This window comes from Lactuca virosa, chromosome 5 (genome assembly GCF_052849685.1).
Source record: "Lactuca virosa cultivar CGN04683 chromosome 5, Lactuca_virosa_CGN04683_v6, whole genome shotgun sequence".
NCBI classification, from domain to species: Eukaryota; Viridiplantae; Streptophyta; class Magnoliopsida; order Asterales; family Asteraceae; genus Lactuca; species Lactuca virosa.
The window spans coordinates 23,505,481-23,526,564 of record NC_136430.1 but is presented as its reverse complement, the minus strand read 5'-3'; the positions used below and the strand labels follow the sequence as shown (position 1 = coordinate 23,526,564).

The 21,084-nt window shown below is 37.0% G+C and overlaps 1 protein-coding gene across 1 annotated transcript; it reads left to right on the top strand.

The window, feature by feature from the left end:
* Positions 1–14,863: 14,863 nt before the first annotated feature.
* LOC145115567 (ABC transporter G family member 9-like) lies at positions 14,864–17,544 on the top strand. Its single transcript, XM_079051879.1, has 4 exons — positions 14,864–14,965; positions 15,590–16,382; positions 16,465–16,787; positions 16,891–17,544. The coding sequence occupies exons 1-4, from the start codon at positions 14,864–14,866 to the stop codon at positions 17,542–17,544; spliced, it is 1,872 nt and encodes a 623-aa protein (XP_078908005.1).
* Positions 17,545–21,084: the final 3,540 nt, after the last annotated feature.

Below are 21,084 nucleotides of genomic sequence, written 5' to 3'. Positions count from 1 at the left end.
TCAATTGGACCGAAACTTTGAATCATGCAAGTTGAATAGTATGATGAATGAGAACTTTCAAGCATTGGAAAATCAAGACTAATTACTTGTTCACATGGATGTGTGAGTTAAGTGAAGGACTAAAGGGATCGAGTACACATTCTTGTGCATTGGTCATGTCCACCACAAAGCTCGTTAAGACTATTTGATTTACTAAAGTTTAGTAAATATGGTTATACTTACAAGTTTAAGTATAATTCTAAAACATTGGAAAAGTCTCAATGTATGGCAGAACGAATGGGAAGAATCAAATTAGGCAGAAAGATAAAAGTTTCTCAAATCTGAAAAGATGGGAGAGTACTTTAGTATCATGTTTGTGATCGTCTTCATGATTTAGAAATCATATCACAATTATTCCTCTAAAGGTCATCTTAGTGCATTCTTATGACTAAGAAGAGGAGTCACGAATTGTTGAAATGGTTAGATCAAGAAGATGAGTCATACTTCTTTCCAAAACAATTCTTAGAGTCATACTCCAAGATTGTAACTTGAGTGACATATCTTAAAGAAAGGTTTAAAACACTTGTCAAATGTAAGAGTAAAAGTGTCCTACTCTTGTACATTTGAAATTTGTAAGTTGTGATGTTTTGGATAAAACAAAGACCAACTATGGCCAATTGTGTGAAGTGTTTGTCTTGATAAAGAATCTGCACTATCTCTTGAATATTTGGCAAGATAGTCTTATATGTCAAGAGGATAGTGGGAGTCTTAAAGATCCTAAAAAGAATTTCAAGAACTAATCAAGAATAAAACCTGAGGTTCTTCACTAGCACACGACTTGAGGTTTATAACCTATCGTGTTGACATATTCTGTACCCATTCCAGTTAAAGTTGGCTTTGCATAGGAGTTCTGAAAGTTCTCAATTGGTTGCATAACAACTTGGAAGCAATAGCAGGCCCTGTACTGCCAGGTGGCAAGAAGTTAAAATTGCATAAGTTCAGTCCATATGAGTTTGGATTTGTCATTATCCTTGTCTTATGACTATGGTTTTGACGATTCACATGGATAAGAACACATACACCATAAAATCTAAGGGTCATAAGGTTTCTCTCCGATTCATGAAAATGATGGTGAGGAAACACTTCCACCAAGTAGATTTGAAGCAGATGGAAAAAGGTCTAAACAATTGAGACTATGATTACGGCATCCCTTTTCATAGTTCTGAAATTGTTTAGACACACATGCTTGCTATCTAAGGAAAGATATATGATTTTGATAAAGTTTTATCAAAAAATCTCGTATCAAAAATATGAACTTTGGTAAGAAATTCAATAAAGTATTGATTTCTAGAAGTCCAGCTGATTTCTGAGTACATGTCAAAGCTAGTGGGAGCATAAGTGTTATGCTAATAATCATCATGTTAGTGGGAGCATGATAATTATTGTTAGTGTTGCAAGTTAGCAATGTGAATTATAGAAAACAAAAGTTTCAATTCGTGAGGCTGCAGGGATTGAAAAAGTTGTTTTGCTATAATTAAGGGAGAGGATATACTTCATTTCAGTTCTAAAGGCTTAGATTGAGACCTTATTCATCCTTAGTCAAGAATATATATATGAATTTCATGTTGGATTGGTTCAACTTAAGGAAATTCTATATATTGCGTTCTCAAAATTCGATTATGATTACGGCATCCCTCTTCATAGTCAAATTTTGAAAACATGGAAAATAAAAATATTGTAGCAAAAGACTGGTCTAGAATCATGTCTTTATGTGAGACATCATGAATCGTGTACCATTTGCTTTGGGTACAGGATCGATTGCATGTGCTATAATATTTGTCATTTCTAAATTTTTCCAAATGGCCAGAGGCATTAAGAAGGGAAAAGGTGTAGAATTGGATATGACTAAAATGATTAAGCAATTGTCGAGGACAATCTGAGGTTTACCAAAGATTGGTTGCTCAGGGACAGTTGGAAGTATAGTGCTAATTTTGGAAGGACCATATTGACATATTCTGAAAAGAGGCATCTCTTCTTTCAGAAGTGATAGTCAAAATGAGAATATGGAGTTGTCTCCATAGGTGGAAGTTATCTGTGTAAGATTAAAAAACTTAATGCAAGAAGCATGTCCAAAGCAATGTACTTTGAATATGAGACTTAGTTTCCATGGAGTTGATCTCCATTGGAATACCTTATAATGACTGTTGACAAGTCCTTGTGACTTTGTACATATTCATTACAGGAGGGTCAGTGCATATAAGTTTAAAATCTAAACAGATTTCGATAAATGATAGAAATTTGAAATTCTCACATTTTTCGATAAGGATTTGGGAGTGTGAAATTAGAATCATTGAAATTATGTTCAATTGGTTTATTTCACAAAGTAAGGATCATAGACAAACATAGAGTGCATACTTGGTGTATGGCAAAGCTATTGTTTAAGAAAAACATAGTTTACATGCTTGGAGCATGGGACAACTAGTGTTTTTAATTCAAGTATAAAGTTGATAAAACCGAAACAATGAATAATGAGTAATCAGTATAGTGATAAATAAGAGTGTTTATTTATATTCATAGGGTTTGATACCATATTTGATTCATTTATTCTTGTGTTTCACTTTGCATGTTTTGACTTCCAGAATAACTAAGTCGCTCTTCCTGAATGATTAAGTTATTCAAACCATCCACAGTCGGTCATATGTTGGAAGTAGATATGAATCAAGACTGTCATGGGTTGGTTTGTAGAGGTCCAAGTTGGTGGACAAAGTGGTGCTACAACACTCATGAGTGCTCATAAGTTTTGAGTATTGGATTCAACCCACGCTCATTTGAATCACTTCATGGATTTTATCACGAGTGATCATGAGACGATAATATCTTATATTCTTAAAACCTAGAGATATGAGTTGTTACTATGAGTTGGTTATACATTGATTGCACGAAAACGCATTGGTAACTCGATGTTATAAAACGTGCCTTTGTTTATGATTCAACAAGTAGTAGAACAAGCCATATGAGTCGAAGTTTATCCATTCCTTTTACCTTCGGGATAAAAGCGATATCTGTGGGCCCCTCGATGATTTAGCGATGACACATGTGAGTGCTTGGCCAAGCCAGGACTGATTTGATTTGTTCAATCAGTCAGTCATCATAAATCAAAAATTGGGAAACAACAAATGGACAGAGAGAATGATTATAATCCATGTCTCAGTCCATATGATATCTAGAATTGAGGAATATATGATCCCTTATCTAATAGACAAGTCATTGACAAGGTCAGAGCTCGACAACGGCTTTAAGAGCTATGATTGCCAGTTACGTTTTGAAGTCATACTCAATAATAGTTTTAGACTTATCCAAGTGGGAGACTGTTGGATTAATGTCTAAGTCCATAACTATATTTGGTATGTACTTGACCCGACCCGGCATGGTCCATTTGGGTTGCACTTCACCGGCACAATTTATATGGATAGTCTTTTGAGAATAGTATATTTATGATTTATATTAATATATTATAAGTTCTAATATATTAATATGGAATCATATTATTTAATTAGTATTGATCAAGAATTAATTTAGAATTAATTAAGTGATCAAAAAGAACTAATTAAATATGGACTCTTATATATATGGAATGGGCCAAGTTCATTTAGGTTGGGCTAAGCTTTCATGGATGGTCCATGGAGCTTTTAACCCATGGATCCTATGTAAATGAAAGGTCATGGGTATTAGGGTTTACATGGATGTAACCCTAATCCTCCATAATATATAAAGGGGTCCTTGGCTCACAAAATTGGTACAAGTGTGTGAAAATAAGAGTGGGCCGATTTTAGTGTGCATACATATTCTTTCAAGTTCTTCCAAGATGTTTTGGTGATTTGTGATTCCATTTGAGGCTTCCACACTATTGGGGCTAAGCTCTTAAAGCTTGAAGACATCAAGCTACATCAAAAGGTATGTCATCTAACTAGAACTTTGTAGTATAGGTGCTTCATAATATGCTAGTTAGGATGAAACCTTGGAATAGTTAATATTTGCATGTATAATAGAGAAAACATAGATCCAAGCTTTATAGGGTTGCATGTACACCATAGGAGTATTAGAATGCTCAAAACCCAACACTGTAGGGCTACGGCTGGGTAGCCATGTTATTGGATCCCATAAGAACCTGGTGGTTGGACCGGGTGCGAGACTAGAAGTCTCAGGGAATCGGCTAAGGGTATTTATTAATCGGTTGAGTAAGGGATGACGGGAATTCATGGTGCATTGTGCAAGTGCCAATTCGAAGATCTCTAGATAGGAGTGGAGTAACAATTCAGATTTGGATAGGAACCCGAATCGGAATTTATGCAGGATTTTGTTTCAGTGAGATGGGATGTGGGGCATTTATATGCCAAGGGCATCGAGGGTAGAACTCCAGGGTGGTGAACGGGTTGGTTTGATGGTAGTCTAAGCCATTGGGATGTGTCTCGGGTGGCACTATCCGTAATAGAGCCACGACATGTCGGAATCAGGAAACGGTAGGTGGAAGGAGGCCGTGTATGATGTAAGACTACAACTATTCTGGTAGTATTCACCGTTTTGCGTCGGATTCAATTGGCAGACATGTTGGGACCAGGGAGGTCCCCAGTTGTACATCAGGAAAGCAGCCATGTGGCAGAAAGAGGAGCAGGAGTGACTTCAGTGATTTGGGGTATGTGTGTGGAATTGCTTGTTATTCGGTAGTCACAGTTGATTGGTGATTTTGTTCTTTAGGAAGCCATAAGGTATTACGAGTGGGAAGTATTCTATCTAGGTTGGTTTCTTGTGAAATCAGTTTGATGATGATTCGATGTGGGCAGTCTGTCAGGGAGACAGACCATCTCGAAACTTCAGATTTCAGATGAAACAAGTGTGATCAGGTTGCAAGGAATTCGTTCATCTTCGGGTTCTAGAACCCTACGAGGGTTGGTTTCGGTTGCCTAGGAAAAGCTATGGCGTGCTCGGGGCTGTGGCCATGATTCCCTAGTTATGTTGTGTGAGGAATGGTAAGGAATGATTTCGAGGACGAAATCTAACTTAAGTGGGGGAGAGTTATAACACCCGGTTTTGAAAATGTTCGATTGTGTCTTCGGAGTCCAAGGGTATAAGCGTAAGTAATCTGACGATTCGGTCTTTTATGGGTCTCAGGTCTTATTCGGAAGGTTGTAGGGCTCGGGTGTGGAGCTGGGAGCGTAGCGTTTCTCATCACCTTTTTGTGGATATGAAGTTCGTAGGAAACGGACTTAGAATGAAGAAGTTATTGTACTTTGAAGATATTGGCATTATTGGTCCTTAGTAGAGAAGAATGGCAAGGAGATCCCATGCATGCAAGGTGGCCAACTCACGAGTACGCCCAGCGTAGAGGGGATAAGTGGTCGCGGGTGTTGGAGACTTACGCCCAGCGTACGCTCAGAGTCCCTAAACCCTAATTTTTAGGGTTGGCTCACTATTTAAAGCGCCTTAAGTCCGAGGGGGTGTGCCTCCCTTTCATTCTCAGTGCCTTAAACCGTAAATTCGAGTGGTGGCTTCATCCAAGAGTGTTGTGAGCTTTGTGGGTGCATTTTGGGTGGTTTTTGGTGCATTTCAAGAAGATGGAACTTGTTGCAAAGATGGGAATCAAGAAGAAGCTTGTGGATTTGGCATTTGGGACTCATTCTCATCTTGATGAAGGTATAAAGCTTTGATCTTGGTCATTCATCTCTTAGATCTACCATTGTGAGTTTTACTTCATTTTGGTCCCAAGGATGGAACTTTATGGTTGAAATCTGATCCTTAGGCTTAGAGTTGCCACTCTCTGTGTTAAATGAGTCCCTAAGGCAGAAAGTTGCCATCTTGGAGGTCTTAATGGGTTCATGCATGAGTTAAGACCATTTCCATGGAAGTAGATGATCATTTTTGAGTTTGAGCTTATGTGGGTCATGCAAAGCCATCAAGTAAGCAACTTTATGGTTTAAGACGTTGAAGAGGACTTGGATCTGTAATTGTAGCTTCTGGAGTAGAGTATTAAGCACTTAATGGAAAAGTGTCTTAACAGAGGAGTACGCTGAGCGTACATGCAGGTACGCACAGCGTACACTCAATTCAGCCAGTACGCTTAGCGTACAGAAGAGTACGCCCCGCGTACTCATCAGTTATGGGTTTGGCGTGTTTTGGGCCTCGGGTTGAGCCAAGCAATGGACTTTGTGTTTTGAGGCCCTGTTGGGCCATTAGGTTTGGGATTAATATTTATTTGTGGAGGCCCATTATGGTTTTGAGCCCAATTTGGAATTGGGCCATTAAAGGACTTATGGACATTAGAGTGTTGGGCTTTGTTTTGGGTTTGGGCCTTAGTTTTGGATCATACTAGGCCAGGGGTAGAATAGTCATTTTACCCCCACACATGGATTAAGGATTATGGCATGGGACCGAATTGTTAATTGGGTATATTGTTTGGTCGTGATAGCTCGAGAAGCTGGCGGGGTAGCAGCTAAGGATTTCATGCGGGAAGCTTCTGCAGTGCGAGGTGAGTCTTCTCACCATACCAATGGGTCTAAGACACCAAGGCTGATCCATTTTATGATAGTTGGTATACTTGTTGTGTAAAGGTGTGTGGCTTGAGTAGGTGGTAATATGCGGTAGAGATAGCCTTTATGGCTAATGGTAGAGATAGCCTTGTGGCTAACAGTAGAGATAGCCTTTGGGGCTAACGTTAGAGATAGCCTTTGGGGCTAACGGTAGAGATAGCCTTTGGGGCTAACGGTAGAGATAGCCTTTGGGGCTAACGGTAGAGATAGCCTTTACGGCTAAGGGTAGAGATAGCCTTTGTGGCTAATGCTAGAGATAGCTTTTATAGCTAATGGATATGTGATATGTGGTAGAGGTAGCTTTTGTAGCTAATTGATCTGCATTATGTGGTAGAGATAGCTTTTATAGCTAATTGATATGTGGTATGTGGTAGAGATAGCTTTTATAGCTAATATGATATGTGTTTTGTGGATTGTGTATGGGGTATGCTCTGGGGGACTCACTAAGCTTTGTGCTTACGGTTTACAGTTTTGGTTTCAGGCACTTCGTTTTCAAAGGAAAGGAGCGGGCTCGATCGCAGCGCATCACACTATATTTCCGCACATGAGATCTTGGGGATTACACTTTGATATTGTTTTGTGATAACATGTTTTGATTATTTCTACTTTGGTTTTTGACATGAGATGTTATTATGGATGTTTTATTACTTATGGTTTTATAATAACTTATTTAAAAACGAAATATTCAGCCTCAAATTTTGGGATGTTACATTTAGCATTAGTGTGTGTGTTTATTTTGGGATTGGCATTGTAAATTGTAACAAAAAATGGAATAGTAGAAAGAAACCCTAACCACCACCGTGAGGTGGTGGCTGCCGCCTCCTGCCGCCACCAGTCGCCGTGTTGGGTGGCGGTGTGCTTGTTGTGTTTGATTCGTTGGGATGTTTGCACAAAGGGACTAAAACCCTAATGGTCCTAATGAACCTTAATTGATCAAAAGACCTAGCTATTGGACCTATTGGGCTAAGATGGGGTTGGAAACCCTAATTAGGGTTTAGAAAACCCTAATATTGGATTTATGGGCCTTGGACTTATTGCGAGCCAATTTTGGGCCATTGGAATGGAATTGTGTACTAAGCCCAATCACACCATATTATTTATTTAGAAGACTGGTGGACTTAATGGATTAAGTCCTTAATGGGTTAAGTGAGAAACACTTAACCCTAATTGTCATTGTATGTGAAACACTAATTTCACTTGGGTTTATTGTTGGGCCTTTCTATTGGGCCTTGATGATTGGGTTATTAATGGGCCATCCAAGAATAATCATATGGACTAGAATAATTTAATGGGCTTTAGGATAAGGCCCATATGTGAGGGTTTGGGCCCAATTTGGAAAAGTGGGCCATAGATGGGCTATAATTGGGCCTTCATGATTATGTGATATTGGGCCATTAGAATGTCGAATGTTGGACTGGACTAAATGGTTGGGCCTGATGGTAAGACCTTGTAAAGGTTTGGGCCCTATTTGGAAAATTGGGCTATATGTTGGGCTTTGACTCATAGTTGACTTTTGGGCCTTGGATTGGGCCTTGGGCTTGAATAAAGCTAAGTTAGGGGTAAAGTAGTATTTACCCCCAAGTATGTATTTATGGTTATGTGTTGGAACCCAATTATTAATTGGGTGATGTTTTGATATTGACAGTTCTGGAATCTGTCATCCAGCAGCTGGGGGTTGTGTCTACGGGACTTTAGCAGTGTGAGGTGAGTTACCTTCCAGTAGCGGTGGGTCTATGGTCACAATGCCGGCCCACTAGTAGGATTTGTATGTTATATGATTGTCTTTGTGATATTCATCTAGGTTTGCTACAACCTGATATGTTTATGTGCTAGCATGATATGTTATATGTGATAGTGGTAGTAGGAGGGGAATAGTCTCCAAGTTCGGTTGTTAGGGCCGAAGGTTAGGTCGGGAAGCCCAGATATGTGTGACAGTATGTTTATGCTATGTTATCATGTAGTAGTAGTAGGAGGTGAAATAGTCCTCGTATCTCGGTCGTAAGGACCGAAGGGTAGGTCGGGCACCCCAAATATGCCTGACAGTATGATTATGTTATGATATGTGTGGTAGTAGTAGTAGGGGGTGAAATAGTCCCCAGAGTTCGGTTGTTAGGACCGAAGGGTAGGTCAGCACCCCAGAACTGCTTGACATGGGTAGGTCGGCGCCCCAGAATGGCCAGACAGGGTAGGTCGGCATCCCAAAATGGTTGGACAGGGTAGGTCGGGCACCCTAGAATTGCCTGGCAGTATGTATGTTATGTGATATGGGTTATGTGGTATGTGGTATGATGGGGGAACTCACTAAGCTTTGTGCTTACGGTTTTCAGTTTTGGTTTCAGGTACTTCGTTTTCAAAGGAAAGGAGCCGGCTCGATCGCAGCGCATCACACTGTGTTTTCCGCACATGAGATCTTTGGGATTATACTCTGATATTATTTTATGATAACATGTTTGACTATCGACACTTTGGTTTTGACATGAGATGTTATTATGGATGTTTTTATACTTATGGTTTTATAATAACTTATTTAAAAATGAAATTTTTGGCCTTGAATTTTGGGATGTTACAAGTTGGTATCAGAGCCTTGGTTTGAGAGATTCGAACACACTCCCGGGTGTGTCTGAACTCAAACTAAGGACTTGGTATGAAAATTTGCAAAAGTAAAACCCTTTTATAAAAAGAAGTTTGAAAAGAATTTGAGAAGAGAACAGAACTTTGAAAAGAACAAAGTGTGTGATGGGTGCAATCAGCCGAGCTCAAGTAAGTTTTCCCCAAGATACCCATACATGTTAGGTTATGATATGATATGATTATGAGAACTGCATGCTAGCTTAGGGCTAAGGATCTAAGAAGGATGCCTTATATGCCTACTGTATGTGTATGAGAGCTGCATGCTAGATTAGGGCTAAGGATCTAGGAAGATGCCTTATATGCCTATTGTATGTGCTTGATGAGCTGCATGATAGTACTCACCAGTTAGTGATAGGATAGCCTGTTTAGGTTATGCCTGATTATATGAGCCTTTAAATTGCATGTATAGATTCCTGATTAGAGGATAAAATGATTTGTTTGGAATATGATGGTTAGATTTTCCATTGTCTGAATGCTGCTTGCTTTGTGCTTTGTGGGACTTTTAGTGATGTCGGTTAGCTATTAAGTGAATATGCTAAGTCACATGTGGTACAGGCTGGATAATCTCATAGTGATAGATTTGACCCTATTGCACAACTCTTGTATGAGTCCAACCGTTCTAGGAATGGGTCTTTTACTCGAAGGATTATCTGATCTCTGTTGCATGTGGCTATATTCATGAGGTAGCTAGTTGACGTTACTGGGAATCTTTCAGCAGCTGAAGACTAGGTGGGTACGGGAACCTAGGAAAGCCTAGGATATGTTTTAGTGGGTTAGTAGTGAGGCTTAGTGAGACTTGGGTGTACCAGTTTGAGGAAGTGACTTGGAGGATTCGGGAGGATTGCTGAGGAAAGTATGGATCGATGTGGAAGGTAGTATTGGGCCCGTAGTAATGAAAGCACATGATCCATACTCAAATCGGTGAGAGTCTTGGAGAATCTGAGAAGCTTCAGGGAAGAGTTTGTGACCCAGTTTGGGGACAGAGGATGTTCCAGTTGTTGCAGCTTAGCCATTGGCAAGCGAGCTAGTGAGAGTGACAGGGTGTCAGACCCTGAAGTGTATGATTCCCAAGAGTTGCAGATGCGATATCAATTTGGAGAACCCTAGGAAGAGAGGGTCGTGTCAGGTGCGTATAGTAGAAGGTCTCGGAGAGAGACCCATGACTTCTGATCATCGGGTGAAGGACCAGCAGGGCCTGAGTCAGTGTAGCACGTACGGGAAAGTGCACAAGGGAGTTTGTCGCTCCAAGGGTTTAGGCTGCTACAGGTGTGGCATGGCTGGTCATGTCAGCAGAAGGTGATCAGGATTCCTCCAGATGTTGCGGGTATGTCATCTTCTGCTACTAATAGGTGGATGTTGGGAATACGTATCGCTTTGGAGTTGTGAGACAGTTTGGATAAGTCAGATCTCGGGTCAGTTTTTCTGCTAGTGTTTGGGTTATCAAGGATCATATATGCCATCCTGCATGCCGAAAAGTCCTTGATGAACCCACAGAGGGACGCATCTTGCGGAGTGGGTTCTGCGTGTACTGTTATCATTTCGGATCTTTGTCGAGATCTGTGCAGGAGTATTATTTAGAGGATACTCGGTCAGGGTTATAGCGACAGTTCTTTAGTGAAGTCAGCGTTCAAGGCCCTACCGTTGGTAGGACAGGACTGATAACATGAAGAGGGTAGTGTCAGTTTCGAGTGTTAGATGTATAAGTGGTTGGTCATCAGATGTTCAAGAGAGTTGTATTTTTGCATGGGTTGTGTTCGGTTAGAGTTCAGTGGTATTGCAAGTATGGAAGTAGGAGCGAGGATTAGTCAGCCAGAGTGAAGATTAAGACCTTTAGTTGACAGCATGGTAGATGGACTGATGTGTCAGACTGTACCAGATTTCAAGAGTACTCTTCAAGATTTCAGAGGATGTCCGATCTTAAGGTTTAACTTGTAAGTGATCACTAGAGTTGGTAAGCACATGTAGTCAGCAGTGGATTATTAAAAAGCAAGAAGGATTGGGAATCCTTCAATTCTCGCGTGCCGTGAAGACTTGGTCAAATCTAAGTGGAGGAGAGACTTTTTGTAAAAGTTCTCCAAATGTGAGTTCTGGTTGCGCAAGGTGCAATCTCTTGGGCACCTTGTCAACTAGAAGGGTATTATGGTCGATCCGTCCAAGATAGAGGTCGTGATGCAGTGGGAGATTTCGAGGTCTCCAACTGAGATTCAGAGTTTCCTGGGTCTAGCGGGTTATTACCAGAGATTTATATGGGGCTTCCCCAAGATTACGGTTCCGTTGTCCCGACTGCCCAAGAAGTCGGTGGCCTTTCGCTGGGGGCCTAAGCAGCAGACAGCCTTCGAGACTCTCAGACAGCAGGTTTTGAGAACCAGGATAGAGCTCCAGTTAGGACTAAAGTTCAGTTGTGTGTGGTCGTAAGTGGGGATGAAGCGACTCATTTGGTGGTTATAAGTGGGGCAAGGACTATGGAGGGCAAGGAGGATGTACTACAAAAGTGTTAAGTCTGGCCTGATGTTATTTGTGTTTCAAAATAAGTTTAAGGAAATGATGAGTAGCTGGAGTATTTAATTGTTTGGGAAAGTGTTGCATCTTGCATGAACAAATGCTATTTTTTACACATAATGGACCATCTGAATAAAGTAAATGATATTTTACCCTTTGTGTGAGATCCAAATGTTTAAATGACCCTATTTGAAAATCTTAGAAAGTCATTTTTTTTATTGATGTAACATTATAAACTGCTGGAAGTAGTAATGTTTCAAATTACTATATTTCAAAATTATGGAAAATCATCTGCTTTGACTTTCAGTTTTTTTCTTATTAAGTATTGCACTTTGAATAATCTACCTAGATATAACAACATACTTTTAATTTAACTTTTTTTAACAATGTACTTTTGATCTAACTATATATGTGAAGTCCTTTTATAAACCTATGTACATATTTTCTTTTATTTTCAGTTTATATAAAATCACAATTTCAATCTTTTTTACATAAAAATGGATCAAAATGAGTTTTTCCTTTCACAGTAAGCTATGAGATATGTTAACTAAAGAACAAAATGAACTTGCTAAACTTAATTTCTTATCATATTATGGAGAATGTGATTCAGCCGTGTACAGATGAATTCATAATTAATCCTAAATATCCATTTGATATTTTCTTTGAGATATATTGCAACGTAAATAAAATTATTAGATGAAATTCCATGTAAAAATGAACATTATAAAAACACAAGCAACACCCAAACAAAAAATGATAAATATGATTTTAACTTTTTATTTTTTTCACTTTTACAATATATAAGATATGTTTTAATAAGTACTAATAAAAAGTAGTTGGGTTCATTTCTCATTTCTCATATCCATCACATTATATTTAAACTTTCTCACTTCTTTTAGAAGAATATAATGAACTATTCCTTTGACGTAACAAACCATAACATAAATTTATCTCTTTTATTTTAAAGAAGATGACATTCAAGGTTAAATCTTTTGAAAACTGTTTTATTGCAACAAAGTTAGCTCAAAAATCAACAACATATAACAACCAATATCTTTTTTCCCTTTGTTATTTTATTAGAAAAAGTATTAGTTTGAATAATTTATTATTAAGTAAATAGTTAAAGTTAAGTTAATGGTTTTTTAATATAATTAGTAGAATTCTGATGAAAAAAAAAACAAAACAAAACAAAAACAAAACAAAAACAAAACACAACCAAAAAAACAAAAAGCAAAAAACAAAAATAAAAACAAATTATGGTTGAGGTTGACAATCGTGGATGCTTTTATATGATGGAATTTTTATATTTTTATATTTGAAAATCTAGAAACCAATGTTTGTCATTTTGATTTTTAACTTATAATCTTTGTTATAACATTTTTTCATTATTATGCTCAGAAATTATAGGTTAAATAAATGTTACTGTAATCATTGATCCATCATGTTTCTTACATCTTAGCCCTACTATATGTTATCTTCATAGACGATCCTAAAATTTATTTAAAAAAAAAATCAACTCGTCGCCTAAATCGAAGACTGTAATCTTCCCACCCTCGATTAACCTCTATGAGACGTCCAAGATAAGTAGATAACATGCAACAAAACAAAAGTACAGGTATTTTAAGGAAGTTTGCCAAAAACATTTAATCATGACAAAGTCTACATATCAACATGGTTTATTAGAAAATTTATGTGATGGGTAAGCAATATTTCTTATATTTTTAAATCATAACAATATAGTGTTGTCATATTTGTTAGGCTTAAATAAAAAATAGATCATTTTTTTTAAAAAGAGTCTTTATTGGCATGGTTCAATAAAAAATTTGTCCATCCTCTCAACAGTCTGAGTTTAGTTTTCACTAAATCGTTATCAAATTATCATTTGATCAATAGTTTATTACAAACAACATCCATTTGATGAAATCAAAGAGGCATAACATAGTCATTGTATGTTTGATCTCATACTATCATTGGTGCTAATCTGCTCGCAACCAACCTCCCTCTCCCTCATGTTAATATGCTCCTACAATTGACCACCATCATTTTGAGTTGTAATTTATGTTTTCATTTTATATTCATTTTATATTTCTTATATTACCTTAATTTCCGATTTTAAATAAAACAATTGTATTACCATGTATGATTGTCTTTGTTTTTTTTTTCTGTCTAATAAATTTTATATTACATTTTATAACATGATGATTTTATTATTAATCTTGAGTTAAAGAATATTACTGAAATTTTGAAACCATTTTACATATTAATTAAAAATAATGATGATAGACTTATGAACAAAACACCAAATGTTGTATAAAAATAACTATTTACAAATTTTTTGTTATGTATTGGGATTTTTATAATCTTTATGTTATTTAATTTGTCAACCGTGTAACACACATGTTATAACCTAGTTACTTTATATATAAAATGTGGAATTTTAATTTAATAAAATAAAAAATATAATAAAATGAAAAGTGGAAAATAGAAAATTCAAAAATTCTAGAAAATGTCATGTGTCCAAATGAATAAGAAGATGACATGTCACAAAAAAATTTTGATTTATTATGGAGGATAGTTTTTTTTTAATGTATAAACTTATTTGAATTAAATTAAATTGACTGATAAAGTAAATATTAATAACCCGGCGTGAATTTGAGCAGATGAAAAAGAAAATTTAAAAAGCAAAAATCGTTTCGGGATCAACATTATCAAAATAATAATGTGAACATAAATTAAATCTTTGATGAGAAATTAATATTTTGTTATAGAAAATAGTTTAAGAGTTAATTCAACCAAACCGAAAAGGGTGATAATGTTGACCATATACTATGATATAAATGTATTTTTTTTTTTTCCAAACGTAAGAGGTACTTCAAAAGAAGCACAATCCCTAATTACATTTAAAACAAAACACCACACCAGATGCGCAAATAAAAGGGAATAAGCCATATATAGCTGGCACACCTGTTCGTAGCCAAAACACAACACGAACACACACACACACATATGTACCCACGTCCATCTTTTCTTTATCCTATAATCTGAATTCCTACTTTACATAATTACATTGTGTTTCTAGAAAGAGAGGGGCATAAAACCACATATAGTCATACATTCATAAACGATTTATTGAGTATCTTGTTATCGATTTGAATTGAAAAATATTGATTATGGAAGCACAGATGGTGGATATAGAGGCACAATCGTCGTATGGAAAATCTTCATCTCCTTCATCGATCTTCAACAAAGTTGATCGTCCAGTCATATTGAAGGTTTGCTCTTCATCTATTTAATTCTTGATTGCATGAACAAGATGAGCAATAAATTAATGGCCTTTCTCTTTTGTTTTCAAATAATGATTTCATATATATTCTACAACTGATCATGTACATCTTCCATTAATTATATAGGGTTTTTCTTTTCCCCAAGAAGATGCAATAATGAGCTATGCATGGTCTCTTTTTGTTCTTGAATCTTGCATTAGAACAAAAACAGCATTGTATTCCATTCTAGGGTTTTATGATTTTCTCTAAACATTCATGAGGGTTTTAAGATTTCTACAGTTTCTTTACTCGTCTTTAACCTTTTTTAAATAAATTAATGATTTTCCTTTTACTTGTTGCTAATGGGGTTTTTGCCGTTTGCTTTAGATCTAACTAAAAGCGGTATCTTCTTTCTCTGGAAGAGTTCTTGAAAATTTAAGTCTGCTAATTGACTTCTATTGGTGTAATTGTTATCTATACGTATTCTTTAATCGCATTTACATCTACATTAATAACGAATATCGAACCGCAGATAACGTCTTTGATTTATATATAGTCATAACAGTTCTTGAAACGTAATTTAATATGATTAATTAATTAACAAGTAACTTTTATTATTATGGGATTGAACAGTTTCAGGAAGTGGTTTACACAATCAGAATCAAGAACGAAGGATGGCTGAAGAAGAACAGCGACAAATCAATAGAAAAGCAGATACTGAAAGGGGTTACAGGGAAGGTGTTGCCCGGAGAATTGTTGGCGATGTTAGGGCCATCTGGCAGTGGAAAAACGACGCTCTTGACAGCACTAGGTGGCCGACTAGGTGGCAAACTCGGTGGGACAGTGACTTACAATGGCAAATCGTTCTCTAGTATAATGAAGAGAAACACTGGTTTCGTTACTCAAGATGATGTTCTATACCCTCACTTGACAGTCACCGAAACCCTAGTGTTCACCGCCTTACTCCGCCTTCCCCGTAGTCTCACTAGTCAAGAAAAGGTTATGCATGCCGAATCTGTGATTAATCAACTCGGGTTAACAAGATGCAAGACTAGCATTATAGGTGGCCCGCTTTTAAGAGGGGTATCGGGTGGAGAGCGCAAAAGAGTTAGTATCGGGCAAGAAATGCTTATAAACCCTAGTTTGTTGTTCTTGGATGAACCAACATCTGGGCTAGATTCAACAACTGCTCAAAGGATTGTTTCAACGCTATGGGATTTAGCAAGAGGAGGAAGAACAGTTGTGATGACTATTCATCAACCTTCGAGTAGGCTTTTTTACATGTTTCATAAGGTGTTGTTGCTATCAGAAGGGAATCCATTGTTTTTTGGAAAAGGATCAGAAGTTATGGATTATTTTAATCATATTGGGTTCTCACCATCGGTTGCCATGAATCCTTCCGACTTTTTACTAGATCTTGCAAATGGTATGTGTATTAATTGTTGACTAAAACTGATCGTATCTATTTACATTAATTAAAACTACTAACTTTATTATTTGTAAAACAGGGATTTCATCCGATGATTCTAGTCAGGAGGATCAAAATACAGTCACACAGAAGTTGGTTTCGGCTTATACGTCAAATCTAGCAGAGAATCTGGAAGCTGAAACACTTGAAGCTGATGATCACCAGGATGATATTTCAGACTACAAAAAGTCTGAACGATGGAGCACGACTTGGTGGCAACAATTCGTGGTTTTGTTCAGAAGAGGCCTCAAAGAAAGAAGACATGAATCTTTCGACAGTCTTAAGATTGGTCAGGTTTTAATAATTGCATTTCTTTGTGGTTTACTATGGTGGCAATCGGATGTGGCTCATTTACAGGATCAGGTATATATGCCTTTCAAGTTTCAATTCATATAAATACTATATAATCTAACAACCAATATAATTAATAAATTCTTGATGAGTCAAAATCGTAATTTCTTGGCAGTCTGGATTGTTGTTCTTCTACTCTGGATTCTGGGGGTTCTTTCCTTTATTTCAAGCAATTTTCACATTCCCTCAAGAACGAGAGATGCTTGCAAAAGAAAGATCTTCTGGAATGTACAGGCTTTCATCTTACTTCATGTCAAGAACATTAGCAGATCTTCCAATGGAGTTAGCTCTGCCCACAGTGTTTTGCATCATAACATACTGGATGGCTGGATTGAAACGTGCGTTGGAAAGTTTCTTGTATGCCTTGTTCACACTTCTGTTAAGCGTGATGGTGTCACAAGGGCTAGGACTTGCATTAGGTGCACTCGTCATGGACCTGAAATCAGCCACAGTTTTAGGGTCGGTGATCATGCTATCCTTCACATTAGCAGGTGGATACTATGTTCAAAATGTGCCAGCTTTCATATCGTGGATCAAATACATATCCATCAGTCAACATACTTACAAGCTCTTGATAGGATCACAATATGAGCATGGCCAGACATATCCATGCGGTAACCAGACTTGTTTGGTTGATGATTATCCAGCTATTAAGAGTATTGGGCTCGATAACCAAGTGATCTCCTTTGTTGCTCTGGCTATAATGCTAGTATTTTATCGGGTTGTTGCTTATTTGGCTCTCATGAGGATTGGCGTGCCCAAAAAGTAGGTTAGGATTTTATATCTTGGAGTCAAAGGATTATAGAATTGAGTGATTCTTCAGGTTGGAAGTCTTTCCTTTTACTTTCTTTTTTTGTTCTAAGGATGGAGATGTTCTATTCATCAAAATTGGCCTTCTTGGTCAGAGTTTATTTAGCTTAGGATCTAAGGAAACAATTTCAGATGTGATCAATTCATCATATCATTATTTGTGTTGATCCCATTGCTGATTTCAAGCTTGTTACTACAAAACATACATATTTTAATGTTGAATTTAAGCATATAATTAACACTAGAATTATCACTCTCATTTACGGTAGATCTTGTTTACTTTTATAAGTTCAACTCAAATTTGCAGGGAATGCTAAATAATTAACATGATAATATATATGTTTGTTAAGACAAATTTTGTAATAAGACTTTTAGGTTGTTTCTGTTTTTAATTATCAAGTTTTATTGGTTTTATGGTTTTGATGATTTTTTGTTGGTTTATATTCTTAAGTTTTCGAAGTAATTTTTTTTATTTTTTATTTATTTATTTATATTTTTCTTTTGTCCTTTTGACCTATAATTAAAGGTTTCCAGGTTACCATGAAATATTATTTGCAAAAAACCTTTAAGATTATAAATATTTTATGTTTTTACCCTCGGTATTTTGTTATTTTTTTAAATATTATACGAATTAAGGATTTTTTTTAACGGTTGAATGCATTAAAAAAAAAACAACACTCTAACAAAGAGTTCGAGCAAAAACGAACAAATTACATCAAGTTTAAAAGAGGATTCTAAAGCCAATCGTTTCATTTAACTTGAAACTAATGCTTCCTATGAACTATCCAACTAAAAGCAATCGAAACTGTGCCATCAAAAATTTTATAATTTGTCGGTTTATTTTTATCAAAGACACATCTATTTATGAAATTCCAAACTGACCACCACGTAGTGACAATGATCAACTCCAAAACTGCTTTACGAGCTACAGACATATGCAACGAATCTAAAAAACCAGGTATATATCATGAATAAGAATAAAATTAAGTAAGTCTATATCACGCCAACAACTTATCTTAAGAAAAATTTAGGACGCCACTTTACACTCGATGACCACATGTCAGCTATCTTCCGTAGAGTTGTTACAAATGGGCATAAGAAACAAATAATGTCAATACTACAGCTAGACAAGTTTGTTTTGGTAGGCAAACATTCCAAGAAAACTCTTTATCGGTATATATTAACCTTACTAGAAATAATTTTGTTCCATTCGGTCTTTATAGGAAGCGATGTCACTCCGTGTTCATCAATACGAATTCGAAAAATCCTTAACAACATAAAGATTTGTAAACTTAAGAGTTTTTTTGAAAAATATTTGTAAATTTAATGGAATTTTGCAAATAATATATTAACCTTACTATTATAGGTGAAAATGGGAAAAAAGTTTTTTTTTTTGTAAAACTTAAGGACATAAATGATCAAAAAATCATCATAGGGACAAAACCGAAAAAACATGACAAACTCAAAGACTTTTATATCAATAATCCTTTATAAAGTTATAAAGAACGTAGGAAAGGGGTAATTATTGTTTTCCATATTTTTATCTATTTTTAAAAGTTTTCTTATATATATATATATATATATATATATATATATATATATATACACACACACACACACACCATCTACACGTAGGGTAGGGATGAGCATGGGATGAAACTGGTACTGACCTGTACCATTCCCGATTCTCTGAAAACCGAATTTGATCAAAATTCAATCCAGAGTAATGAACTAAATTAACATTACCAGTACCGGGAATTGTATTATTTTTCGGTATTAGCACCGATACTGATGGTACCAAATCCTGAATTTTATGATTTTAGATTACCGATTATTGTCTCATATGTTTAAATTCAGTACGATTCGGTACCGATACGGGATCGAAATTTGGTACTAACTGCTTAACTGCAAATTTCTTGTAACACCTGATGGTTTCAAGGTATTATGTAATTATTTAATCGTTTACCTAATTGTTTAATTATGCAAGTTGTGTGGGCTAAAAGTATTGGGCTTTATATAAGTGGGCTTGCTGAGGCCGTACGTTGGGCGTAAGCCTGGCGTACGCGGGGCGTAAGTGGTCCATTTAGAATCGCGGAGCCATGCACGTACGCTAAGCGTACAAAGAGGTACGCGCGGCGTAAGTGGTCAGGACCAAAACCCTAATTTTTAGGGTTCAAGCCTTATATAATGTCATAAAGTCCCATGGGTCAGCCTCTCTTGTCTAGAAACCCTACAATCGCCCCCTTTTATCATCTTGGTGTGTTTTTGACCTTGTGGAGTGCATTTTTGGTAGTTTGGTGCCTTGGAAAGAAGAAGAAGAAGAAGTTAGTGAAGGAGAGCCTTTGGAGTTGAGCTTGTAGATCCGAATTATCTCCATTATTTGGCACTCATTTGAGGTATAAAGCTCAGAACTTTGTTTGTTAATGCTTAGATCTTCCTTGTTTGAGGTTTTGGGTCTTTTGGTCCCATAGATGAGATCTTGTGAGCTCTTGTCATTTTTGGAGCTTTGAGTTGCTACTCTTGGTTTTATCTCAGTCCTAGAGTCATAAAGTTGCCATTTTTGAGGCTTTGAACCATCCATGCATGAGTATTGGTCATTTTATGGATGTAGATTGTCATATTTCGAGTTTGGGTTCATTTGCGGGCATGCAAGCCACGAAGTTGTCGACTTTATGGTTTAAGAAACTTCATATGACTCATATATGTGATTGGAACCTTTAGTCTTAAGGATTTAAGAGCTTTTTTAGAAGTTTGGCTTAGTGAGTGAGTACGTTGGGCGTACAAGCCATGCAACCTATACGCTTAGCATACAGATGAGTACGCCCCGCGTACTCAATGGATTTGGGATTGCATCGTTTGGGCCTCAGTTTTGGTTACTTTCTTGGACTTTGTATCTTAGGCCTTAGTGGGCCATCTGGAATCGAACCTTTGGGTTAGGGAAGCGTTATTGGGTCTTAGGCTAGGGCCCATGTGAAGGAATTAGGCCCAATTGGAAATAGGGCCATATGTTTGGCCTTGTTGGATTGTCTTTTATTTGGGCCATTGGAATGTGATTTAGGGCTTCATTCTTGGACCAAGTAATTTTAGGGGTAAAATAGTCTTTTACCCCAAGTAGGAATTTTTGGTTATGGTATAGATCCCTAATGTTAATTAGCTTTTATTTGTCAATTGATAGCTCGGGGAGCCGTGGGATTAGCAGTCAGGGATCACTTACTTCATTCAGTTTTTCGAGGTGAGTTTTCCTTACCGGGTTTAGCGGGTCTAAGGCGCCAAAGCTGACCCTTGTTGATTATGTGATATACTTTTTGTTTGTGTGATACTTGTATGTGCTTGTATATGTATGCTTACTATACGGGGCCCGTATTATGAGTGTGGGCGGGGCCCATATCTCTTTGCATGGGGCCCGTTATGCGAGTGTGGGCGGGGCCCGTATCTCATTTGGGTGGGCCCGTTATGTGAGTGTGGGTGGGGCCCGTATCTCCTTGGGTAGGGCCCGTTA

Bases quoted from the DNA above. Each gene is read 5' to 3' on its own strand.
- LOC145115567 (XM_079051879.1), top strand. From the start codon at position 14,864: ATGGAAGCACAGATGGTGGATATAGAGGCACAATCGTCGTATGGAAAA. The intron at 14,966-15,589 runs GTTTGCTCTTCA...GGGATTGAACAG, and splicing joins ATCGTCCAGTCATATTGAAG to TTTCAGGAAGTGGTTTACAC. The intron at 16,788-16,890 runs GTATATATGCCT...ATTTCTTGGCAG, and splicing joins TGGCTCATTTACAGGATCAG to TCTGGATTGTTGTTCTTCTA.